We start from the raw sequence: 26,470 nt of genomic DNA, 5'->3' as shown, positions 1-26,470 counted from the left end.
TTCTATGCTTCGGAAAACCTGTTGAGAAACATTGCGAAGTTAAGCGTAATTGACATGCAATACAGCGACCATGATCTGATTAAAATTACTCTGCAAGGATTGAATATGAATAATGAGTTGAAATGGAATTATGATATCTTCATTACCCCGGGCAGAAATCGTCTGAAACTGGAAGAGCAACAGATTATGACAATGGCAAAACTGTTGTCTGGCAACAATTTAAAAGAAATGTTGGATCAAATAGAATATCCTGCTTTATTACAAGCCTATACTGAAACATCAAAAGAAGGCAAGTCAAAAAACTTTAAGAAGCAGCATGTGTACAACAGAGACGTAGTTGAAAAAAAACGGGAACTACGAAAAACAATCAGGACCTTGCAGAAAAATCCAGCCATAGATTATTTGAAACAAAAAAAGCAAAGCTCAAATAACCTACAAAAACTGGCTGCGCTCGCACAAAAGTATTATAGTGCAGAACGATGCTGAAAAAATGCTACAAATCATGTCATCTAAAAATGCCTGCTTGTTTTGGGAAGTGATTAACAATGCGGCAGTCCCACAACAAGCTATTCAAAACAACATGGTGACAGAACCAAAATGGATGGAATATTTTGTAAAACTTTTTACCAAAAGCACGGACAGCAAATTTTGTGAACGAAATGCACCTACAACCTGGGACATCACCATTGCTAAGATAGATATCTTTGAAAACATCAAAAGGCAGAGCTCGTCGAGAGCCCCCAGAACAGATGGCCTCACAAACCAGATACTAAAGCTGCATCCAGATGCGTGAGCTGAATTTTGTTACATCTTGTTCAAAAATATCTTTGATGAAAAAATGAATTCCGGACTCCTGGAAATGCGCAATAATCGTGCCTGTGTTTAGAAAACGACTAAGAACTGACCCAAAAAATTACAGGCCGATTGCCCTTTTAGATGTTGTGGGGAAAATCTTTGCAACCCAATTATTATTACAACTGACAGTGGATAAAAGTGGCAGGAGTTGCCGATGTTCGACAAACTGGTTTTGTGAAGGGTGTCAGATGCAGACTAAATCTATTATTAATTAATTTACTAAAAATGGAGGCCATAAGGAAAAAATCTGAAATATATTTAGCCTTCATAGGTGTAGCTCACGCTTTCGACAGCATTGACTGCGACCTTCTATGGACAAAACTTAGTAAATGGGGATGCCCAGCTAGCTTACTTGCCGCAATTAAAGAACTTTACTCTGGCACTACGATAAGAGTCAGACTAGACCTGCACGGAACACTTTCATTAGCCTTTACAACAACAAGAGGAGTGTAACAGGGCTGTCCGCTTGGAGCAACTCTATTCAGTGCATTTATCTCGGACATAGAAACAACAAGATCATTCCCTCCCAAAATAAATGGAAATAGACTTGGACACATATTATATGCTGATGATATTGTGCTAATTGATGTAACTCCGATCGGTTGAAAACTGACGGCACTAAAAGAGTATACAGATGCAAATGGTCTCATGATTAATCCAACGAAAACCGAGATATTGGTACTTCAAAACCTAGTGGGATCAAGAAAGGGGGAAACATTCAGTTGGAAAGTTGGAGGAAAAATAAAACAATCCACCTCACGATGGTGTTAGGCAGAATCCTGTGCAGTTTATGTTTGTTTATTTATTTGGTAATGCACTCTGAGCCCGTGGGCATCTAGGCGCAGCAGTACAAGAGGACTCGAAACTTAGTTACAGAGCCTGACACAGGCTAACACAGCAAAACAGTGGTCACATACAGTGGGTGGTACAATGCATATAAAATAACAAGGGTTAAGCATATAAGAGTAACATTTTAGCAGGTTCTGTCGTTTCCGCTAGGGTGAGGGTCGTTGCATGTCATTGTTGTGCAGCCATTTGAGAGCGTAGGATCTGAATCTTGTGTAGGGTAAGGGGCATCTAAGGTCAGAAGGGAGTATGTTCCATGCTTGTGCAGCTCTAACTGGGAAGCTAGCACCGCCCGCTGTGGTAAGTTTGAATCTGGGGACTTCCAGTAGGAAGGTGTTGGCAGATCTCGTCAGTCGGTTAGAGGGTCTCCAGTTGATTCTTTCCGCTAGGTAGGAGGGTGCTTGATTGTTGAGGCATTTAGAAGTGAGGGAAATAGTTTTAAGTAAGATTCTGTCCTTTATTTTTAGCCAATGGGCTTCTGTCCGGTGTTTGGAGATATGTTCCCTGCATGGGATGTTCAGTGCTGCTCTAAGAGCGTTATTTTGTAATCTCTGGAGTTTGTCAGTGACCGACTTGTTGGCACCTGAGTATAAGGCGTTGCAATAGTCCAGTCTGGCCAAGGTGAGGCAGTTGGTACTGGACAGGAAGGGTCTAGCGGCCCGGATGAGTTTACACGTGTAGGTGGTTGAGGAGGCGAGGGAGTTCACTTGCTTTTTGAGGGTGAGAGCTGAGTCGAGGTAAAAACCCAGGGTTTTGACCTCACGCATAACCTTGATAGTGTTGTTATCAATGTTAAATGAGGTATAGTCCGGGGTGAGTTTGGATAATTTGTGGTCTGAACCAAGGAGCAGGATTTCCGTTTTATCGTCGTTCAGGCAGAGGCCATGTGTGGCCATCCATGCTTGAATGAGGATGTAAATTTTATTCACCAGAGCCAAGTCCACTTCATAGTTGCCCGAAAGGGGTATGAGGATCTGGGTGTCATCTGCGTAATTAGTGTAGGTGACGCCCAGTCTGTCCAACTTGTCGAACAATGGCTTGGTGAAGATATTGTACATAGTGGGTGAGACACAGGAGCCCTGTGGGACTCCACATGTGATTTGGATAGGGTCAGCCCACGTGGAAGAGGAGAACACTCTCATAGTCCGGTTAGCTAGAAAGGATTGGACCCAGGCTATAGCGTCTCCTGTGAAGTTGGCAGCCAACTTGAGGTGGTTGCATAAGACTGCATGGTCCACCAGATCAAAAGCTGCTGACAAGTCCAGTAGGAGTAGCAACGCTGTTTTCCCATTATCCTTGAATTCCTCCATTTTGGTTTTGAGATCTAGCAGGGCTGTTTCCGTGCCATGGAGGGGGCGGAAGCCCGATTGGCGCGAGCCTAGGAGATGATTGGCTTCTAGGTACTCTTGAATTTGGAGATAGGCTACTCTGTCGATAATTTTTAGTAGGAAGGGTACCGTGGTGATGGGCCTGTAGTTGGTCGGGATAGATGGATCGAGGGTTTGTTTTTTGAGAAGGGGGAGGACCCAGGATTCTTTTAAATTGGCAGGCACTGTGTTGGATTTGAAGGATGAGTTGATAAGCTTCGAGATGAAAGGGGCTAAGTCTCTGGCAGCGTCCTTTATTATTTGAGCTGGGCAGCTGTCGGCCTTACAGTTAGAGGGCTTCAGTGAGAGGATAACCTTTTCAGTGTCAATGATGGAGATGGGTTTAAAGCTGAAAGGGGGGATAGTGATAGGTTCAGTTGCAGGAGGCACTTGTTGATCAGTAGGAGAGAGGGTGTCTTTTTTATTCCTTATTTTAAGTTGGAGGGTGGAGATTTTGTTAGATAGGGCGTTCTGTATATTAGTGCACCATATCTTGTCCTTTGAGACCGTGTCAGGTGGTTGGATAGGGGATTCCATTTCCCGTAGGATGGCAAATAGTTCCTTGGTATTCGATTTGGCATTAGTAATTCTGTCATTGAAAACGTTTTTTTAGAATTGATAATTTCAGACTTGTAGTGTTTTGTAGCTTGGGTTAGCTTGGCTTTGTTGTCGTTGGTGGGCGAATTACGCCAGATAGTTTGAAGTTTTTGTTTCTGTTTTCTAAGGTCCTTAAGCTGGGGGGTGAACCAGGCATTAAGGTGGGCTTCTTGCTTAGCTTTGCGTAGTTTTGCAGGTGCAATGGTGTCTAGTGCGTGAGACATAGCTTTGTTAAAGGTGTCTACTAGTGTGTCTGGGTCGGTGTTGTCCTTCAGGCCGTTAATAGTGGGCAGGAGGAGGGGGATACGTTTTTCTGTAGTAATATCTTTTTTACTTCTGGTAGGGAGTGGTGGTATCATTTTGATAGTTTTGGGGCTGGGGAGGTCAAGTGTGGCAGTGAAATTTATTAGAAAGTGGTCAGTCCATATTTGAGGGGTGATGGCAGTGATAACTATGTTACAGTTGAGTTCTGAGACCCAATCAAGGGTTCTGCCTTTAGCATGTGTAGGGGAGAGAACTTTTTGGGTAAGGCCTTGGTCATTTAGGATAGATGTTATAGAAAGGGCATTTTTATTGCCAGGCTCATTGAAACCGATATTGAAGTCGCCCATCAGCAGCGTTTGCGAGTGTTTTTGGGTATTGTTCGCTATGAGGGTAGTAAGGTCATCTTCAAAGGTTCCCAGGGAACCTGGGGGCCTGTAGATCAGGAGAATGGCTAGCGTGCGGTTGTTGGAGAGTTGTATTTTTGCTGAGAGTACTTCGCAGGAAGCACAGGGGTGTGAGGTGGTGAGTCGGATCGGCAAGGTGGATTTCGCGATGATTGCTAAGCCACCGCCTTTGGCATTGGGTCTGTCTACTCTGTGGATCTGGTAGTTGTCAGGTATGGCTAACATCAGTGAGGGTCCTGCTGCCTCATGGAGCCAGGTTTCAGTTACGGCAAGGAAGTCAATGCTACTGTTGTTTAGTATGTCAGCAATTTCAATTGCATGAGCTACCATGGATCTGGCATTGATAAGGGATCCAGTAAGAGTTAGGGTGTTGTTGGGAGGTGGATGACTTGCAAATGTATCTGTGTGCTTATTTTGACTCCGGCGTTTCTTTTGGGGGTGGTGAATAGGAGTAGGGGTTGGAGTTATAGGTGTCATAGCTAAGGTTTGCTTATCCATGTGTGTCTGTATAGTTGGGAATCTAGCAGTATTGTTTGTACTGTTTCTTTTAGGTTCGTATATGCAGGGTAGCCTAGCCCTGAGTCGCAGGTTTCTATCTGTGGGGGGGCGAGAGCTAAGGGAAGCAAAGGTCATGATTGTAGCTAATAGGGTCAGGGAGGTCAGGTTTCTGCACATGGTAGTTGGTGTGGTCCGCTGGTGCAATTACTTCCCTTGTTTCGCTAAGATGTCTGGTTAGGTGACGCAAAGTGTAGTGCAAGTGGCTAGTTGAAGCTGGGGCTACGCCTAGCGATAAAGGGCATGATATTCACGAAACACAGTATGGGCTAGAGTGCATGGTCTGTTAATGATGATAGGGCACTACAAATCAAGGTGGACCGTTAGCGACCATAAGGCACAACACAGTTAAAGTAGTCCGTTAGCGACCGTAGGGCACAACACAGTTAAAATGGTCAGTTAGCGACCGTAGGGCACAACACAGTTAAAGTGGTCCGTTAGCGACCATAAGGCACAACACAGTTGTAGTGGTACGTTAGCGATCGTAGGGCACAACACAGTTAAAGTGGTCCGTTAGCGACCATAAGGCACAACACAGTTAAAGTGGTCCGTTAGCGACCATAAGGCACAACACAGTTAAAGTGGTCCGTTAGCGACCATAAGGCACAACACAGTTAAGGTGGTACGTTAACGACGTAGGGCACGACACACTGAGGTGAGCCATGAACACCTGGGTATAAGTAGCGCCCAGAAAACTAGGGCCTGAGTAAGTGGACGCAGCTATGGTAGTTATCATGGGTGTATCGATACGTTAACAATGCAATGGGACGCAAATTAAATGCATAGGTTCAGGGATGCCTAGATTCGAATTTTAGCAGGAGGAGGGGCGTAGTACAAGGACATCTAGATGCGAAAAGGCACAATTAGGCAGCAAGCAGTAGTGCAACACAATTTACTAGGCACAGTATAAGGTCATCTAGATACAAGATGGCGTTAGGTAGACATTCCAGTCTGGGTCAGGAGATGAGATGCAAAGTATCCGAGTAGCACGTTATAGGCAGGGACAGCATGGGCATGTGCAGCCGTGTGGGGTGGCAGCGTTAATTAGACAGGAGCGTAGGTAATGCACTGTGGATTAGATGCTGATGGTATTATGCATGTGGCAGCGCTAGCTTACCTGGAGCAGAACGGGCAGAGTTCCTGGCCCCTGGCTCCTAACAGGCACACAACAGGCCTTAGTATGGCCTTCGACTGGCCGGCGATCTGCCTGCCGGCGGTTCTTCCTGGTTAGATCGAGGATTAGCCTCGATTTCGTGCCGCGATGCGCCCGGCATGGGCGAGTCAGGCACTTGCGTGGACAGGGTCAGGCAGGCCCTGATCCGATGCACGCTTGGGTCCTCGGTTCGATCCTCTGCTGGGCTGGGGGGTTGGGGGGGCTCCTGCCCTCACCCCTCGAGGTGGATGTCGGAAGTGGGGGGACCTGGGGCACACAACAGGCCTTAGTATGGCCTTCGACTGGCCGGCGATCCGCCTGCCGGCGGTTCTTCCTGGTTAGATCGAGGATTAGCCTCGATTTCGTGCCGCGATGCGCCCGGCATGGGCGAGTCAGGCACTTGCGTGGACAGGGTCAGGCAGGCCCTGATCCGATGCACGCTTGGGTCCTCGGTTCGATCCTCTGCTGGGCTGGGGGGTTGGGGGGCTCCTGCCCTCACCCCTCGAGGTGGATGTCGGAAGTGGGGGGACCTGGGGCACACAACAGGCCTTAGTATGGCCTTCGACTGGCCGGCGATCCGCCTGCCGGCGGTTCTTCCTGGTTAGATCGAGGATTAGCCTCGATTTCGTGCCGCGATGCGCCCGGCATGGGCGAGTCAGGCACTTGCGTGGACAGGGTCAGGCAGGCCCTGATCCGATGCACGCTTGGGTCCTCGCTTCGATCCTGTGCTGGGCTGGCAGACCACTACACACAATTAAGACTACAGGTGGCAATACAAGTTTTACCTTTGGTACAAGCCTGTACTTCTATGTTAACGTGGTAGCAGTAGGGGAGCAGCCAGGCATATCTCAAGAGTATATGAGCAGTAGCAGAGATTACACAAAGGGACCACAATTACTGTGACTCAAGCAAACACTGACTCAAGGTTTCAGGTAAAAAATCTAAATACATTTATTTTTAAACCATTTGTTATTAACACGACACTTCTATTAATTCAAAAACTACACGTAAAATATACTACAACTAACCAATTCACTTTGTACAGTATTATTCGAGGTAAGTACCCTGTGTTTGAATGGACCGGTGTTATAAAACAGAACATGTTACTGTGAATACAATTGCGATCACTTTTTGACAGTTCGGTCTACTAGATAAACGCGTATCCGCGGCAAGAAATGCTACCGGAGTAAAAACACACTTAGCACCCGAAATACCCAGAGAGAGTTGGGGGCAGAAATCACAGGCAATATGTTGGTTAGGCAGACAGTATCGAAGAACAAACACAGAAAGGAATTCAAGTGTCAAGGGGCTGGAGCCAAAGTCAAGTGACACCGGGTGCCTGTTGTCGTGGATCACACAGTCGGACAGTTCGAGATTCAACATTGCCAAGAGTACTTTGATATTGTCAATGTTCGGAAGCAAAGGTTATAAGAAGGAGGGAAAAGTAAGGACAAGCCTTAAAGTAGAGAAATAGGGATTTCACCCAAAATTCCTCAAACAGGACACAGTACCTTTCTCAAAGAACAAAGTTGGTGCCACAGCAGTTGTTCCTGTTGGTTTCCCGCAGACCCACGCTTTCCTGCAGCTTCAGCATGAAGGAGGACGATGAGGGGGTCCGCACCACACAGGCATGAGGCTGGCAGCAGCGACAATGAATAAAAGGTGCGCTCCTTAAAAACAGCAGAGGTTCTTCAGGTGGCTATCCGGACCACGACAGCAGTGTGCAGCGATTTCGACCACGAAGGCGACCTCTGGCTGAAGATGATGAGCTGGTTATCCCCACCAGGCTCAAGGGAAGAAGACTCTGGACTGGATCTCCTCTTAGTCGTTGAAGGGTAGATAGCTCAGGACTGCAGCAGGGCTTCACTGGTACGGGGTAGTTGCAGCAGTCGACCTCTCCTCCACTTCTCGTCGGTTCCTTGTAGTTCCAGTGGCGACTCTCTGACTTCCAGCCCAAGAGACCTGCCTTTTATGCGCAAACCCCCCATTCACACAGCCTGGCTGTCAATCACCCAGCAGGGGGGTTGGCTGGACAACCACCTTGCCCAATCATGACAAAGTGCGACTTGGGTGTCCTAGGATACCCTGTGCAGGGGTTGACTACATCCCTCCCTCACATTCAGCCCATCTAGACACCCAGGCGCCTTGAGGAGGGCTTCTAGGTAGAAGCCCGCCAAAAGACAGTGAACAAAGAAGGCAAACCTGGTTTGCCACACAAAGTAAAGCACAAGAAGGAGTTTAACAAAAAGAAATGGCGAATAAACCGCACCGGAGCCAAACGAAAAAGGATTTGGTCAAGCGGGTTTAAGTTTGAGGCTAGCACAATAGCCTACAATATTAACACGGTTATATAAGATAACCGCAGTAGAAATTGAGGGTAGATACCACTGCCACCAGCCATGTCTAAATGTTAAAAGAGCGAAACAATGCTCTAGGAGGTACAGATAAAGAGTTAAGAGTTAACCCTCTCAGCACTCCATGTAAGATGGTGTGTACTAGATCTGTTGTTAAATTTGACTAAGTAAAGTTAATGGTAACTTTACTCTTTTCTGGAGGACAGTAGTCACCTCACAAAATTGAGTCAGTGGAAAGTCTGAACGACAACCCTTTGCCACTGCACAGAAGGTGCTGTGTGACACACACAAAGAAGGAGGCTACTGAAGGGGTATACTCCAGAGCCCACAATCACAAAAAGAGGTCAAAACACATAGCAGAATACAAGTAAGAGTGGGGGAAAAGCTCACACTCTTACCAAGTGGAAAGAAACAACTCCAGAGATCCAGCAAAGCTGCTGAGGGACTCACTAGGTAAGGGAAATTAGCCATGAAATGAGAATTCTCCCTAACAGTTGGAAACCCAGTACTTGGGAGTGATGATAAACTCACAAATCAATGATGACAATATGGTTGAGAAAATTCGACAGAACTGCAAAGCCTTGGCAGCCCAGGGGGTCGTAATAAATAAGTAGTACGGGAAATTTACTGTGAAACCAACAATCGAATTCTACAAAGCAAAAGTTATCCCAGCATTGATTTTCGGTGGTGAGGCAATGTTGGGCTGCCCGGCAGGGATATGGTCCTGGTGTGAAAACACATTCTGGAGCAAAGTTCTATCACTGTCCAGAGGGACCCCAATTGCTTGTATTAGATACGAGCTTGGATTAAACTCAATCAACGCAAAGGTGATGTGGAACATGCTGACAGTATACAGGAAAGTACGTGTAGCTGACGACCTTCCACAATATCAAATCTTGCGCAGCGATGCAAATCGCCCTGATGAGTCAATTTTGAGTATGCAGAAACAAACCTGTGCGGTCACGTTAAATCAACTACAAGCTGACTAATTACTATTGATCCAAAATCGAAATGCAGTAAAAAAAGAAATTATGGAACCAGGATTGGTGGAAAATCAAGAACAAAGATCACTTCACAGATGCATGGCCCAAGTCGCCTTTGAAGCGCGAGCAGTGAACACCCTCCCAAAATATCTTCAAAACTTTCCATGCAATAAAAAAAGAAATACTGTCTTGAAATTTCGTATGAATTTGTTCCAAACAAAAACAATCATGAACATAAGAAACAAAGATAAAGTTTTAGACGAAGAATGTAGATTTTGTAAAACAGAAAAAGAAACGCTAAAACATCTGGTGTTATTGCAAAAAACCAAGAGAGCTAAGAGCCACTTACTTGGAACCTGACATTTTAAATAGGCCGCATTTAGATGGCGAAGATTTGTGGAATGTAATCTCAAATGGAACAGATTTGAAACACATTTTTGCTTTAACATTCTATTTAGAAAAACTGGAAGGCATTCTGGCAGAACATCAAAGAATACAAGGAGGCACCAGCCACCACTGAAGAATGTGACTGTGGGTGGGAGGCCAGGAGGATTGGCTCCCCGTCCGTCAGCCTGAACCTGTTGTCCAACTTCTTGTTCATCTGGGCATTGGCCCTGGGATTCTCGGACCTTTCTTGCCACCTGCAGGACATCCTTCTGGGGATGGTTGCCAGACAGGATAGTGGTTCGCTTGCCCAAAACCTCTGCTAGCACACCCGACTCCTGGGGGGCTTCTTCAGGCAGAGGGACCCTCAAGAATTCTGCCAGGCCCTTAAGGCGGTCATGAAAAGCGTTTAACTGATGCAGAGGGTTCCTTGTCCTGGGCGTCATCACCTCCCCTCCCCCTTTTCTTTACAGACCGAGGGGAGTCCGGGCCCTGGCACACAGGTGCTGGCAGGGTCGCCCTTAGGTCTGCAGCCGAAGACCATTCCATTGGCTGTTGAGTGGGAGGCATTGGTGGTACAGGAGGAGGCTGAGTGGTCCGAAGAACCGGGAGGGCCTGGACCTGGGGAGGGACCGGCAGTGGCACTGATAGCGCTAGAGAAACAGGTGGAGGACTCCATCTTTCAGCATCCCCGTCATCCGAGGGGGTACACATGAGGAGGAGGAAGCGCTCGAAGAAGCAATCCTCGCTAGTCGCCTGGTCAAAGCCACGAGGCTCTTCAGACGCGTAGCTTTAAGGCTGCGATGGGTAGGTGAACCCCTGAGGAGACCAGATACCTGTATTTTACAGTCAGCTGCCGCTTCCAGAGGGAAGTGGACTGGGACCTCCTTGCAAGGCCTATTCAATGGGCGATGGCACAGGGTTGGCCTTATTCAAAATTGTTGCCGGCCTAGGATTCTCTACCACGTGCCTATAAGCCATTTTAGGGCCTTGTGCCACAACCTGGGCGGGAGGGCACGAAGGACCAGAACCACGTGCAGGCTCACACATGACAGGACACACCTTGGGTCCTGAACCTGAAACGGAAGTGTCAACGGGTAGGCGCTGAGCCCTCGGCTGACTGGCTGGTAGTCAAAACGCCCTGACTCACGTCAGAGCGAACTCCAGTGGGCTGTACACCCTCAGCACTTGTGCCGGTAGTCATGCTGCATCGTGCCGAGGACTGACTCCTGGCGGTAAAACCAGACGATCCCTTACCCTTAAGAAGAGGATGACCTTGATCGCCCTTCCGAAGGCAGCCCGGTAGGGCCCCAGAGCCCCTCAGCTTGGGAGCTGGTAGACTTGACAGCCTCAGGTCTGCCCATGGAACGCGGGAAGAGCCTCTGGGCCTCTCGGCTTGGAAGCGGGTAGCACTAGCGACCTCGGCCTGCCAGAACCTGAATACGAGGAACCCTTGCCCATGGGCACCCTCAGGACAGAGACACTGCTGAACAGAGGGCCTACCTTTTCTTGATAAGAGTAACTGGAGACAAAGTCCTTAAAATGCGCTGGAGGAGAAGTGTGGAATATCTGCCAACGCGACAACCAATCCTTCAATGTCCTATGACCGAGAGAGCTGCAGATCACGCACACATCCCAGCGGTCTGAGGCCGCAAATGAGCGGTCTCACGAAGCACATCTCGCAAATCCTTCTGCAGCCGACATGCTCCGGGGGGAGGTGAGGCACAGCAGGGAGGTTAAATAAGATTGAAAAACGAAGGGGAGCAAGCGGAAAGTTAGTCTCTGTGCTGGCTGCCAGGTCCGGCACCGTCCGTGTGGAAAAAGGGACTGAGGTGAGGCACCGAATGGGGTGTTCCCACCCCCAAGGCTGCCACCTGCACGCTGTACTAAATTTAAAGGGCAAGCTCAATTTTTCACTGCCAAAGGTTCCGGTACTGTTCCCATGTTGGGGCACGCCCACAAGGATGGAGGAAAGCGGACAAGACGAATGAGTATAAAAGTAATTAATAAGTGTTCTGGGCAATGGAATTTTTTCATATTTCAAATTATATATTCAAAAGCATTTTTTTTACTGAATTATAGTGTTGCAGATTTTACAAAGCCTGCAAATTAGGAGTGTGTTAATTGCTTGACACCCAAACATTGTATACTTTATTTTACCACAGATTCATATTTAGGAGCATTTTCATACAGCTGTCAGTGGTTACTTGCTAATCTGTGAGGATTGTTAGCATCCATTTTGACATTGTACTAAGCTGTTGTGCTGCTTTCCCATTGAAAAAAGAAAGCACTGGTGCTTAAATGATTAACATGCCGAGTCCAAATAAAGTATTTTAACATTTGCATTTTATCACAATGTAGGGTTCCAAGCATGGTGTCTTTGGAAGAGACAAAACTGTATACCGGTGTTGATTATGGTACGTTGATTTTAAATAAAATTGTACACATTTTTTATATTTCCTTCTCACATCACTGTGCATATAGATACATTGCTACAAATACATTCTTGGCCTAATAAGGTATTTCAATTGCCTCAGTTCTTAACTTGGATATTGGTTGTCCTGACCCTTGTATTGTTTGCTTCCTGCAGTTGTTTCTAAATCCTGTTTAATGGGTCTTTTTCCTTCGTTCTACTTGAAATTGTAACAGTAGTCTGTTTGTTTGTAGATGTATCCAGAGAGAATTACAGGGAATCCATTGCTAGAGTCATAAGGAGTCTTTTGAGTAAGTGCTTTTTGTTTGATTATTTATTTTAATTCTTGATAAAGCTCTGCATGCCGTGGGCCTCAGAGCGCACCAAGCTCATTACACGCCTAGCGTTGTGTGTGTGTGTGTGTGTGTGTGTGTGTAGTTTGCCTTTTATCATTTTATTTGTCAATCGGAAATGATAGCTTCCCTTTATTTAAGAAGCATGAATAAGCATGATGGAACAGTAGACCTGCACTAATGCTGTGCTAAAGAGTCACCATCACACCTGGGTTAATGAGAAGAAAGAAGCATGTAATCTTTCTCTCATTGTTTAACTAAGAGCGCTCAGAAATAAAATGAAAAACCTGTATTACTCCCCATGTCCAGTCCCCTAACCTCCAAACAAATTGGGTGTCATCCCCAAAAGTGTTGTTTGCCCTCAACAGATTTTACACTAATTTTATTAAAAAAACAGCAGAAAATGCTCATTCATACTGCTATTTTGTCCATTAGCTCAGACCTAACAAGAACTTGCCACTTGAAAGTATCTACAGTGAGTGGTTTCAAGGACCTTCCTGCCAACCAGACCCATGCCGCTCTTGGTCACGGAGGGGAAGAAGACTGTCAGGCTTTGTCTAGGAGGATCCCTCTTTGGAGGATTCTGCCTCTTAGGAGACACCCGTGGGAAATGCCTCCCTCATGCAGTGTTTTGTCAACCCAGGCCTCTTAAATTCTTAAGAACCCCACTAGACCAACAGGGCGAGTTCCTTACAGAAATTCACTCGCCCCACAGAAACGGGTGACAAAATATTCACCAGTGCTTTCTCTGATCTCTGTACACTTCACATTTGCGCAGCGCTGCCGCCCAAAAGACAGCCACGTATGTGAAACATTTATTTGCCATTTACTGCAAAGTTTGTCAATTAAAAGTTTCAAACACTTGCCAGCAGAGTAGAGTACTATGCAAATGGTGCTCGTACTCGCCCTTTGCGGATGCGAGTGGACTAGTAGATATGAGCCCTGCAACCCTTCGTAGTCTGGTTGCATCTCGCAATATCATGTGTTGAAGGGACACTGGCTGCCTAACTCTGCCCAGATCCCACTTGACCCGACCTCAATTACAGCGCAAATATCAGTTTACTTCCCTAACTCAATATGTTACGACTCCCTGTGCCCCACATATGATATGAGGGATATGGCATGTTTACACAGTGTTATGGAGTCAACACTGTGTACCCAGCAGTATCCTCCTCCCATGCGCCCAGGGGACGGCAGCCGCTACATGAACCTGAACCTGACCCTGGGGTCGGCTATATGAGGGAGGATCACATGGGGGACAAAACCTCTGGAGATGTCATGGCTTCATCGGATGATACCTGGTATCCCACCTTTCCTTTTTGAAGATGCATCTCCAATTCCTCATGCCCTATTAGCCTATTGTAACACCTTATATCTCACCCACATGAAGAGTAGTAAACATCTTTTGTTACACCCCCAAAGGCCAACTCTGAAAATCGAACTGGCTTGTAAAATTACAAAAGACACTTATTCCAATTCCACGTACTCTTCTTCCAAACCTAGTTTGCCTTTAAAGCCCATTGCAAACATTCATAGTGTTTTCCGGAAGGGACTACTATTCCCAATATCCCCCAACTCTTGAACTAGGAAGAGGAACAGTGTGATGCAGAGCACAAGAATCCACAAGCACTGGCAGCGCTCTAGTGGCAAGGAGTGCACGCATGTGCCCGGGAGATTTAAATTGTGAAGCAAGAAACGCAGGCATGCTGCTGGCAGGAGCAAGTTGCTCCTCTCCGTGCAAGTGATGTCTGGAAGGAAGTCAGTGGAGCCAACCGGCTCTGGAACCTAAAGGGACAAGGCTGCTGGAAGCGGTTAACACACGCCGAGAACTCGAGAAGTCAGTGGAGGGATCCTAGGCATTTGCGGGCATCAAGAACAGTGCTTTGCTCACCCGGAATCCCATGCGAAGCAGGCAAACTCATCGGAAGTCTCGGGAAGCAAGGAAACGGTGGATAAATTGTCCCAAAGTAGAAAGCAGCATGAGAATGTCACCGGCGGACTGTACAAAAAACTAGAAATGCCATCAAGAACCAGTGAGTCCACAAAGGAAAAGAGGGAACACCGGGGCGTTTTGACAGCCATGCCAAACTGAAATGATTACTTGTAGCTAAGCCAAAAGAGAGAGAGAACATGAACTGTTTCTAAAACCAGAGGAAGACTGAAAGAGCAGTTTTCTAAGAGCAGAGATGCTCACGTTTTTTAAAGCGTGTTGCAAGCATATAAGAGACACACTAAAGAGACAATGTACAAGAAACCAATTATATTTGCCAAGGAGGCTAAAAAGCGGAACCATCAAAGTTTGGTGAGTGAGCAGGAGCTCACATATGAAAAGCCCTGGCAGGAGGGTATTCCAGGTAACTATAAATCTGGCATTTGAAAGAAGCTGCAACAGGAAAGTACGCCAGGAAGTTACAAGTGTGTTTTCAAGAAGCCCTGGCAGCAGAGTATACCAGGCAGTTGAAAAGGTGAGAGTCCAGAAATCCTGGCAGGAGAGTATACCGGGCAGTTGCAAGTTTGTGAAAGAAATCCTGGTAGGGAAATCCACCAGGCAAGTTGGAAGTGAATGAAACGCAAGAAATAGCCAGCAGGCTGTGTTGGTTTAAGAGACTTGGGAACAAAAACCCTGGCAGGAGTTTACACCAGGTATCCCAACCATACATAAAAAGGAAGACGACCAGTTTGAAGATTACTTTTGTTGTTGAGCCAAGATATTGTCAAGAACTGTTATTTGTAACCCAAGAAAATGACAAAGAATCCAGGGGATGAGAAGAACCTTCTGGAGCAGATTTCTTTTTGTGGGGGTATATATATATAACTCACACAAAAAGAAATCTGCTCCAGAAGGTTCTTCTTATCCCCTGGATTATTTGTTCCTTTCTTTTGAACATTTACGAAACGCTCAAGGCCAAAGACATTATCCATTTCACCTTAGAATTAATTTGTTTAGTGTGTGAGGGTCAGACTAGTACTTGGGACACAGGACAATTTTGTTTTGGACATTCTGACACAGACAGGTCCTTAGTTTTGAGATTGGGGACAGAAACTCCACTAGTGCAGGGACAGCAAGGCCTTTTCCCAACCCCTTTTAATAAGCTGTGCCGCAGACTTCCATACCTTCTGTCTGCATGAGATTCTTTCAGACCGGAAGTCCCCTCTTTGAGGGACTTCTTAAATTCATGAACTTGCCAACCCTAAACACAGGAAATATAAATTGGGCCAGGCAGACACCCTGGTGAGGCTATTGTGCAAAACCTCCCATTTCCCTTTTAGTTAATTTTTTTTTCCTAAGGTGGTAGGGCCAGTTAGTTGCGTAGGCTTCACACCAAAAAGCTTTATTTTGGCCTTTAAAGCACACTTTTAGCTTTTATTTGTTTAGGTAGTGTGAAGTTATCATGAAGTAAGACACAGACAACAGATTCAGCTTTCTTAGAACAAGTTTTATTTACTTTAAATGTCAGGCGGAAGTAAGGCCAAACTTGTCCTATGCTAAGGTGGGATTTCCCTACCTAAGGAAAAACCTATCTAAACAATGTAGGGATGTCAGCAGCAAAATAAATAGTGTTCAAAAGTAAAGCTCAGAGCATCTTCCAGCTTTTTGGCTTTCTCTCAGCTTTCCCTTCCCCAAGTTCAAAACAGTTCCACATAGACCTCATGGTTCCCTTCCTTGGTTAACAGTCCTCTCATTTGACCTTCCGTAGCATGTGCCATAAGATTCAATTGGTTCGGCATTCGATGTGCTGGTTTCCAGCCCACAGAGCACCCTGGCATTAGTGTTCCCTTCTCTGCTCCCAACTGTATGCGGTCACTCCTCTGGGCTTTTCCGTTCACTCCTCTTTGCCCCTTATTCCCAGCGAGTAGCGCTCGACGTCCTTGTGTCACGATGCCTGCCCCCAGACATCCGGAACGGACATCCACGAAGACCCAGGAATTCCCAAAACCCCGTCTAGGGGCTATATGGGTTCAGTCCTGGTGCCGTAGGCGCCAGGCTCATATTGCCATCTTTAAACTGTGCAGGTCATCCTGCAAAGAACTCACGTACAGGCCATCATGAGGCCATGAAGGGACTACTTTAGGAACTATTTTACTACTTGGGTGTGGTACTGGAACTCTTTACCTGGGAACTACTTTTTGATGCTATTTAAACCACGCCCAAAGAGCAGGATACGCTTCGCGTTATTCTGCATCTCAGCAGCGTAACGCTCACTGTGTCTGCAGTCCAGTATTCAGTTTACAGCTACACCCGTTTGTGTCCGGAGCCGATCCTAGAGAAAAGGAAAGAAGAAGAGAAGGTCAGAACAGGAAGATTCCCATTTGGTCATCCTCTTCTCCTGGAGCAGCCGCACCTGTGAGCAAGGGAAACATTTTTTAAAACAGCATCACATTGCCAGTTGCAGAGCCGCACCAATACTCAGCTATCATTAGAGCATCTTCACGACCCAGCGATGTGCCCGTTGAATCGCCGCTCGCAACATCAGCATCTGAAAAAACAAGAACAAACAAAAGGTGAGCGGGGTTCCGCCAAAGGCATTCACTTACTTACCGCAAGATACTTACTTGGCATATTACTGCTCGAGGCAGCGCTGGTCACCATTCTACGCTCGACAGTTTCGCAAAGGCACTGCACCTGCAACGAAGATAGAGAACTATTGGTTAATCGCACTTGGAACAATATTGCTTGCTAAAGAGTGCTTGGTGCAAACTGACTCTTACCAAGGCGCTACCTTCATCCATCGAGGCGAACTCGCTCCTCGGACCACGCTGCATAGGGAAAGGTATGAAAGGAGCATGAGTGAATAAACAGACACTTGAACTCTAAAAGAACTATACATTTGGTTTACACACAACTTACCTCAGAGTCATTATTTGTCTGGAACTCTGCCAAATACCTTCGGATCAGTGAAGTAACTGAAGTTCTACGTGCCCCTGCACTCCAAACGCAGGATGGAGAGTTCATCCTTCCTAACTTTAAGGTGAGACTTTACGAAGGGGAATACTAGAAGTTTTCGAGAAAATAGTGTTGGTGTTAACCCCTCCACCACAGGTGGCTAATTCCCTTACTGCTTTTATGAAAATCCTCTTGCGGGCCAGGCCGACGAAACTGAGTGGGCAAGTGCAGTCGATCATCACTTCGCTTCGAGTCACACTGGTGGAGACCGCAGCAGTCCAGCTTCGTTCGGCGCCCCTGTTGAATCCAGGTGAGCGTGACACCTTGGCAGTTCACAGCCCTGCTCTTCCATGGCATGAAGAGCCCTTCTTGCTCTCTCAACTGCTGGCAGCACTCGGGAGGCTTCGGTGCCCCACAGCTCCTGCTGGGGATACTGGGGAAGAGGGACTGCAGGTGTCTTGACCCTCTCATTGCCAGCCTTAGCCCCAGCATCTCCATCGCACGCCTGCTTAGCCTGGCTTTCATCCAGCCGGTTCCAGCCTGCTTCGCCTCCATACGCCACTTCCTTCTCCTTCTTATACACCTAGGGTGTAAGTAAAAAGGCTGCAGGTGCAAGTCCTCCACTTTAATTGCCTGACCTTGGTAAAAACCTATTAGCAGGACATGCCTGGCCATTGTAGTTGAACTCTTCAAAAGCCTTCTTCCTCGTCTCAGTAACAAAGTGGTGTGAATGCAGGGAAGTGTGCATAACTCCTAGTCTTAAGATGAAAGGACTGTGGGACATTTTGTTGGAATAAAAAGTGAAGGGCTGATAGAAGCCTACAAAGGCAGGTGGAATATTGGATTCACTTTGACAAGGGAAAGGGGGGATACCATGTCTCACCCAAAGACGTCCTCGCCCCAATCCCCGAAGTTCCTACACCCGGGTGATCCTCCCTCGCATATCCACCCTCAGGGTCGGGATACAAACTGGCCACCTGAGCAGAGGATGCCAGGGATAAAGAGGTGAGGACTCCCTCAGGTTCCTCACAGTAGGGAACTTCCCCCATAGAGATAGAGCTAGTTAGGCATTTTGAGACTCTTATTGTAATGAAATATCTTTGCAAGGAACTCGAATTGTCTGTCTCCTCCTTCTGGTTCGCTGCAGCATGGAAAGGCCTTTCGGGAGGTGTACATTGTGCACCTTCCTCCACACAGGCAGGAAATGCACTCCCACCAAGTCTCCTGCAAATGGGCTCTCTTCAAGGAAGGCTGCCGTCTTCACTGGAGACAGGGTGAAACTTCTAAAGAGGGAGGAAAATCTTTGAGAAGATTCCAAATCATACCACAATAACCAGTCAAAGAAAAGAAGTAGCGTATACGAGATCTCTGCCCCCAAGCGACTGATCTTGAAGCCATTCTTCACCTTAGCCTTCATAAAGAAGATATGTCAACCTTGTTTCAGGGTCGTTGATTCTTTGGGAGAATAACCCAGAAGGTACAGTTCCTCACTCGCTCTTCAAGCTGGAACAGTGACAGGGCGTCAGGAAACAGATGCGTGACTTCTTAACCAATCTGCTGGTGCTGATGACTTTGGCTTTGGTGGCTGAGCAAAGGACCCATCGTGCTTCGACAAGCCAGCAGAGATACCTCTTTCGGGACCATAACGCACACCTGCTGTTTGTTTCAATGTCTTAATTTGTGAATTCTTCCTTCTAACACACAAGGGCTCCACCTTCGGGCATTGTAGCCAAGGCATCTGCTTTCTGTACTTCAATGCTGGCCAGTGCCGACACTTCACTGGGGTTTACTCTCTGAGGGCCCAATATTTGACTAAAGGGGTCCAGATCTTTGAGGGCGACCTCATTCTTTATGGGTTGGAAGCCTTGGATTTAGCAGAGGTGGAGGTTTTCGACAACCAGCAGGCTGCACTTACGGACCTGGCTTCCTACCTTTGGGATGCCAGCGGTCTGGACACTTCCAATGTTGCCTCAGCCTCTGTCTGTTCTGCGACCCAAAGTCAGAAAACTGTGACGAATCAAGGGATTCAGTCATTTTCCTCAAGGGGCAGCCCCTTCCTGTGAGGCTACAGAGGTGAGTCCACTACATAACATTCCCCCTGTGGTGGCGATAATCGGGACCTCTCAGGGAGAAACCCCATTGGCCATAGTTCAGCGCTCAGATACCTGAGGGTTTGCAGCGCTATATAAATGCTAAATTATTATTATAGTGAACTCCCTTCTCATCATCCTCCAAAACCCAATAGAACTTATCTAACTGACAGACAACTAAACTCCTCTTACATGTATTATTGTAATATAATACCAGAAAACCAATGTCATCCTGATACTGTGAAAAGTAGGAACATGAGAATAAGATTGTGTGCTTGTCTGTCAACTGAAGGCATAGTGAATATGGACCCAACATAAAGGAAGGACTTTCTTTGGAATCTGGGGAAGCCCCAACAGTACTTCATAAAAAGGGGAGGGTCAAGAGAACAAAGAAAAAAGACCCAGGAGTTTCAAACCAGCTGGATCGAGGATGCTGGGAAACCGAGGGAGATGCTGCCTTATCTGTTTGAAAGCAGCTACTGAGAGGAATCAACAGCAGCCCGCTGTCCGGCCAGCAGAACGAAGGAAATTCATATTAGTCCCAAGAGGGACGCTCAAGAAGGGCCAGTGAAGCGCCTCATTGTTGGCGTTCTGAGTAGACAATATCCCAGTAACATGCTTGAGGAAGTCTGTTCATGTGTCGAGAGCCCCACCAACAAACCAAAGGAAGAAGGTGGTGGTGTGGAAAGGAGCTGAAGGAAAAATCCTTTTATCGCTGAAACCACCAAAGAAGACTGAAGCGTATCGTAAGAGCAACACAGAAGGAACCATATAACCAACCTCACTGACCACGAAGGAGAGAAAGAGAATGCTCAGCTGGTAATGCAGAACCCCTTCAATACAGGTACAGGGGAGAGCGGGAGACCCGCGGAGCGTGGCTGAAAGAGGGAAGATCACTCAGGAACTATGCATCCTCGTCCCTGCGAGAGAACCTGTATCCTCGTTCCAGTGACTGGCAAAAGTATATGAGGTTTGAAGACCATCCAGGGGACCGACCTACTCTGCCCACTGATTGGGAAAAGTATAAGAAGTGGTTAGGAAAATATAATGAATGCTGCTGTGCGTGGCAAGACTGTGAGAGGAATAGGATTAAGACAGAATTTGTCTACCCATCTTGAGAAGAATGGTTTTTGGAGAAATAAGAGGAACAAATACACAAGGCCCTTGAAAGACCCATTGAAAGAATTGAATAAGCTATTACAAGGAATAGCAAGAGACTATTTGAAGATATCATATTGCAGAGAATTGTGCTGAGAAGCATACCCCAGGAGAAGGGAGTCATTCTCCTGGTCTTTTGTTAAGTATTAATAGTGGTAGGGTCAGCTTAGGCTAGTTTTGACAGAGGACGGATTAGTAAGTTTGGACTTTACATTTGACGACAAGAACCTTAGTTTAGTTTTGTTAGGTAGGACATCCCATAGACTCTGGTTAGTGAGGCGTTTTCTTTATTTTTTAAATAAAAGCAAGTTGAACATGACATCTTATAGTCTGCCTCCTCCTTCGGGCCTACTACCCACCAAACCCTCTGAATCGGACTTCTCCAATTCCTCAATACCTCCAGTGGTTGTAAGGCTGTCCTTGCATGTCTGGGAGTGACAGCTCACTACTTCTGACCACCTGGGCCTTACAGGTCATCTCGCATGGCTATTGCCTCTCACTCATTGCCTTCTGATCTGTGCTTCTCCTTTTTCCTTGCCACTATCCAAACCCCATCCTGCCGGAGAAAGTTCATCAACTTTGTGCAAAGTGCACCAAAGAGCTGGTTCTTTGAATGCAGAAGAGAAATAGCTGCTATTCTTTACTTTCTACTATTGAACAATGAAGGGAGCATAAGTTCTCTTTTGCGTATGAGGATTCTGAACTTGTATCTGTGCAATATGAAGTTCAAGGTGGTCACTTTGGCCTGCATCCTCCAGGCCCTGAGAGTCACAGGAGTGAAAGGTGTCACTAGATGCCTGCCTCTACCTTCCATCGGGCATCCTGGCCCTTAGTGCAATTAACGCTTTTTGTACCTTGGCAAAGTTCTCTTTAAGTATGTGGCCAGTAGTGGCCAGTGCGGCTGAACACATTCCTGAGGGGGAGATGCAGGAGAGCTTCTGGTCTATGGTCAGGGGTGGCAAGTGAGCCTCTTGTCAGATGCTACAGTCGGGACCAGATATTGCTAATTGTTGTGGCAGATCCATAGCCATGAACACAGTGCTCGGGCATCACTCTTGGATGAGGATGTCAGGCTTCACGCATGATGTACAGGCTAACCTCCTGGACGTGCCTTTTGATGGACAGAACCTTTTTGGAGCAAAAGTTGATGACACCCTTCAGAAATTTCAGTTGTCAAAGGTTACAGTGATGTCTTTGGGTGTAGCTGTACAACAACCCTCCGCACCTTCAGCAAGGGGTCAGTGTTTTCGTCCCTCAGCCTCTTATGTCCCCCAAGGTGTCTCATGGGGTAGAGGTAGAGATGCCCCTAGAGGAGGAGCAGCAGCTGAGGCCACCATCCCCTCTGCATCACAGGGGGCAAAACCTCTGTGAGCACGTTTTCCACGATTCCCCTGTCGGGTGAGGCTTTGCCTGTTCAGCACAGAATGGTCTTAGACTACAACCGATGCATGGGCCTTGCAGGTCATTCAACAGGGTTTGCGTTTGATACTGGATTTGCGGCTGCTGAATTTGTTAACCAAGGAAAAATTCACAATGTTTACTCTAGCCCAGCTCCTGCAAGCCTTCGATCTGCAGGACTTGCTGGCATCACTGGGCCTTCAGGGTGCCTTCTTCCACGTCCCTATACATCAGAAGCACAGGGAGTACCCATTGTTCGTGATGGGCCACCATCACTGCCAGGTCATAGTTCTGGCATTCAGTCTTTTTTTGGCCTGCAGGGTTTTCACCAGGCTGCGAGCAGTGGTGGCTGCTCACCTCAGACCGGAGAGTATTTCTTTCCCTACCCGGATGATTGGGTCATCTGAGCTCACTTCCCTGACTTAGTGTTTTGGAGCACCTGCTCCGCGCATACAGTTTGTTGCCTAGCGTGGGTTTTTCTCTAACCTCAAAAAGTATCTAGTTTCGTCATCTCAGTCCTTCCGATTTATCTGGGCGGTCTTGGACACTCACCTGGACAGGGCTTTCCCTCCCGAGGACTAAGTGGCAAACATTTCTCGGATGGACACTGTCCTCCATTCTCAAAGGTAAGTCCGTGCCTCAGCCTTTCTGTGCTACTCGGACTAGTGGCCTCCTACATCGTTTTGGTTCCAGAGGTGAGGCTGCGCATGAGATCACTTCAGTCACTTCTCCGTTGACAATGGTCGCAATTTCAAAGCCAAATGTCAGACGACCTGCAGGTTTCAGACCAGGTGGTTCAGGATCTTGTGTGGTGGGCCGTGAGAGACAACTTGCAGATAGATGGTGGTCTCTAGGTTTCGATTAAAATACCACCGGTAAAAATGCAATTGCTGACATTCACCATCAATTCCGTTCTGCCAGCTGGGTTAATGTCCACCTTTTTTATTGTATTTTTTGGCAGCTTTTTTTTTTTTTTTTCGCAGCAGAAACTTAGTTTTTTGCTGAAATATCATTTTTTGTGTGGTGTGAAACAATGCAAAAGAATGAAATTTAAAGGCTCTAAACACCCCTTTCTCGCTCAAAATGTAATCTTTTCAGAAACAAAATTTCCCAAACTGCCAATTTCTGTCTGTGCGAAATTTGTGGATTGGCCTAAATTTGTCACAAATCTGCAGATTTTCATGCTGAACGGAATTGCCCAGTTTCACACACCCCAGGTGGTCACCGATGTGTCTGATAGGTTGGGGCGCTCACCTGTCGGAACGGACATTGGGCAGACTCTGTGATCTCCCTCGGTGGCTCAGGAACCGATCGGTGTATCCATTTGGTGAAGCTGAGAACGATCAGACTGGCCCTGGTCGCCTTCCTCCTCTCTGTGAAATGCAAGACTGTGCTGATACTGACCACCAACACAGTGACCATGCACTACCTCAATAAGTCGGCTTGTGCGGGGTTCTCGGCACTTTGCAGAGAAGCCATGCGACTGTGGTTCTGGGCTAGGGAGAACGGCTTCTCTCAGAGTTCGGGTTTTTGGAACTCCTCCATCTGTCATCTGCACCTCCCATGAAGCTACTTCCAGTCTTTAACCTCCTCACCAGGATTGACGAAGCAGTCCTGTACCTTGATCCATCCTCCCTCAATCTAATGGACTGGATTCTGCTTCCTCAGAATTCAGGCATGCTCCCATGTCCAAAGAAAACTGCAGGGATGTTTTTCGCAAGAGCTTGAGCTCCCACTTTCTGTCTTTTACAATAATAGCATGTGGAAATGTTTCACTACATGGTGTGCTACTTGGATTGATCCCCTCTATTTCCTACCTCAGCGAATTCTGCCGTACCTACTTTTATTGGCCTGCAGTGGCACAGCACATGCCTTTATCAAAGTCTGCCTGCTGTGAAGTCAAGTTTTACTTGCACTTCAACTTCGCCTTAGTTTTAATCTCACCGGCTTGTTAGAATTCCTGATGTCTTTTCCATACTTTCCCACCAGTTCAGGTGCTGGTCCTGTGTTGGGAATTAAATGTTGTACTTTCTAAACGTATGGGCCCTCCCTTTAAACACTTATATCAGGGAAGCATCAAGTTCCTCTAATGGAAAACTGCATTCGTGGTTGCCATCAACTCAGCCAGAAGAGTAGGTGAAATGTATGCTTTATCAACGATGCTGCCTTATCTTTTTTTCACAAGTCAGGATCATTTTGCATACCAAGACAACATTCATGCCTAAAGTGCCTTCATTGTTCCACCTCAATGAACCTTTGTTTCTGACAGTTTTCTTCGGCTCTCCATCGCCTCCAGCGGAATGCTCTCTACATTCATTAGATGTCATGCAAGCTTAAAGCACTATGCTGCCCATACCAAGACATTCCGGAAATCGTCTCGGCTGTTTGTGGCATTTGGCCTCACGGCTGTTGACAAGGGGCTATCGAAGTCTTCCATCTCCCAATGGCTTTCAGCTTGCATCTCCTTCTTTCATCACATGGCTAATGGGCCTCTCTCAGGTTGGCATAAAGCACATTCCACAAGGGCCGTTTTATCCACTACTGCCTTCCTCTCTGATGTTCCACTGGCAGATATCTGCAGGGCGACTAAATGGAGCTCTATTCACACCTTCATGAAGTTCTACTGCACCGGAAGGGACTCCACTGAGGAGTACAGGGTTGGACAAACAGTGCTGCTGGGAAGGTTTTCTTTTTTCTGCTTTCCTCCCATAGACTTCTATAGGACACCCTTTCTTTTTCCTTTGTTTGTACCCCTGACCTGAATTTCTTGAGGTCAGTAAAGCCTTCCCTTCTGCTTTACTTCCTTTGTCTTTTTGATAATTCTTATGGGGAAACTAATTAGTACATATGACTCAATACTGAGCGATTGTCTTTTTATGTGACTTTCTTGTATTATAATTAAAAGTGAAGTGTGGTTAGGAAACTTTGTATACTTATATACTTATAACGTTTTCTGTAGTGGCTCTTGGGTTACTTTTGCAATGTGCCTAGGATGAGCTGTTGGCAGCACATATTTTTCGGCTGTGCATTATACCTTTTACTTTTGCCTTTACCACAAAGGGCTATGAAAGATGGCCGTGCTAGTAGGTTTTTGGTTGTCTTTTGGCCATATTGTTCTTTGGTCATCTTAGTTTCTTCTCAGGTTAGGAAATGAAGGGGCGGTTTGTTTGTGAGCCTGGATGAGTGAGCTGGGACTGTCTGGTCTGTCTGAATATTCAAAAAGCATGTGAATCTCAAACAGCATGTAAATCTATGAAATATACCAATACTGGAGAGCAGGAGTTGGAGGTTGGTAACATATGTCAACTTCTAATCAACCTTTTTATCCCAAAGAACAACAAGAAGTGGCCCTTGTGTGCTTCTCATATTGGGCTTGTTCCATGTTCCAAAAGGAACTAATTCAACATTCTCTGTGATTGTCGGTTACTGTATGCATTTTTTACAATTTTAGTAATTTCCTGAGGTTCTGCAGGAATTCAGATCTATTAATTTCTGCTTCCTGATTCTACTAACTCCCATAGTGGCCCAGGAGGCATTTTAACTGTTGTGTTTTCCCACAGCTGCTTCCAGCACAGTTCAATAGTTTGTCTCAAGAATAGGGCTTCACCCCCACCCTTATTTCCAAAGCAGTTTGCCATATAAAGACCTGGTCTATGGTCTCTTGTTTTTTTTTCTTTTTTCTTTTTAATATAAATTCTTTATTCGTCAGCCATATTTATAGTAAAGTATGCAAATATCAAGCATATTCCTTAGGGAACTTAGAGCTCCAGTGTGTGCATATTAAGAGTGCTCAAAGCAAAGAAATTAACATTGTATGATCATACACAGATAGTATCGGGTAACATCCAAAAGGGGATGAGAAAAAAACCACAGCACAGTTTACTTCAAGCTTAGTCTGTGCTGTGTGCTGGCGATCGTTACCATGGCGGGATCGTTGCCATGGCGGGGATCCACCGCTTTGCCTTGCCTGTTCCGTTAAGTATTGTAAGTGTGGCCATACCTGGGTCTAGAGGTTGGAAGGTTGAATGGCAGGTCTCTTCATAGTCTGCAGCACTGGTCAGTTTGTTCATCTAACAGCGACCGCTCCTCTAATTTCCTTCAATGACAAAGGTAAATTCAGTGGCTCATAATCTAGCCGCAGGAGGGGTGCGCTGTCCAGAAACCTGCAAATCTGCGATTTTGATTGCTCAATCTTGAGTACAAGGAAGAGCAATATTTCTCCAGCGTGGTGTCTGGCATGGATTCACATGTTCATGAATATTCCCCGTCATGCTGGGAAACCTCAGTAAAAGAAAAAAGTTTCACTTTCACTTTAAAACTGTATTTCTCCTCTAAACCATTCACTGTCCTCTCGGTCATAATGCCCCCATCCAATGACAGTCCTCTCCCTAAGCCCCTCCTCTGGCAGCCA

The 26,470-nt window shown here is 46.5% G+C and overlaps 1 protein-coding gene across 3 annotated transcripts in view; it reads left to right on the top strand.

Annotated features, from left to right (window-relative positions):
* The window catches only part of PSME4 (proteasome activator subunit 4), a 3,386,216-nt gene that overhangs the window by 1,700,989 nt on the left and 1,658,757 nt on the right, over positions 1-26,470 (top strand). For all 3 annotated transcript variants that reach the window (XM_069608231.1, XM_069608232.1, XM_069608230.1), the window contains 2 exons: positions 12,124-12,179; positions 12,430-12,486. In XM_069608231.1, the coding sequence (XP_069464332.1) occupies positions 12,124-12,179; positions 12,430-12,486 (113 nt within the window). The remainder of the gene's footprint in view (positions 1-12,123; positions 12,180-12,429; positions 12,487-26,470) is intronic.

This window comes from Ambystoma mexicanum, chromosome 4q (genome assembly GCF_040938575.1).
Source record: "Ambystoma mexicanum isolate Mex_15411 chromosome 4q, UKY_AmexF1_1, whole genome shotgun sequence".
In the NCBI taxonomy this organism is placed as follows: domain Eukaryota; kingdom Metazoa; phylum Chordata; class Amphibia; order Caudata; family Ambystomatidae; genus Ambystoma; species Ambystoma mexicanum.
Note: the sequence above shows the minus strand (reverse complement) of the source record. Positions and strands in the feature narration are given on the sequence as shown.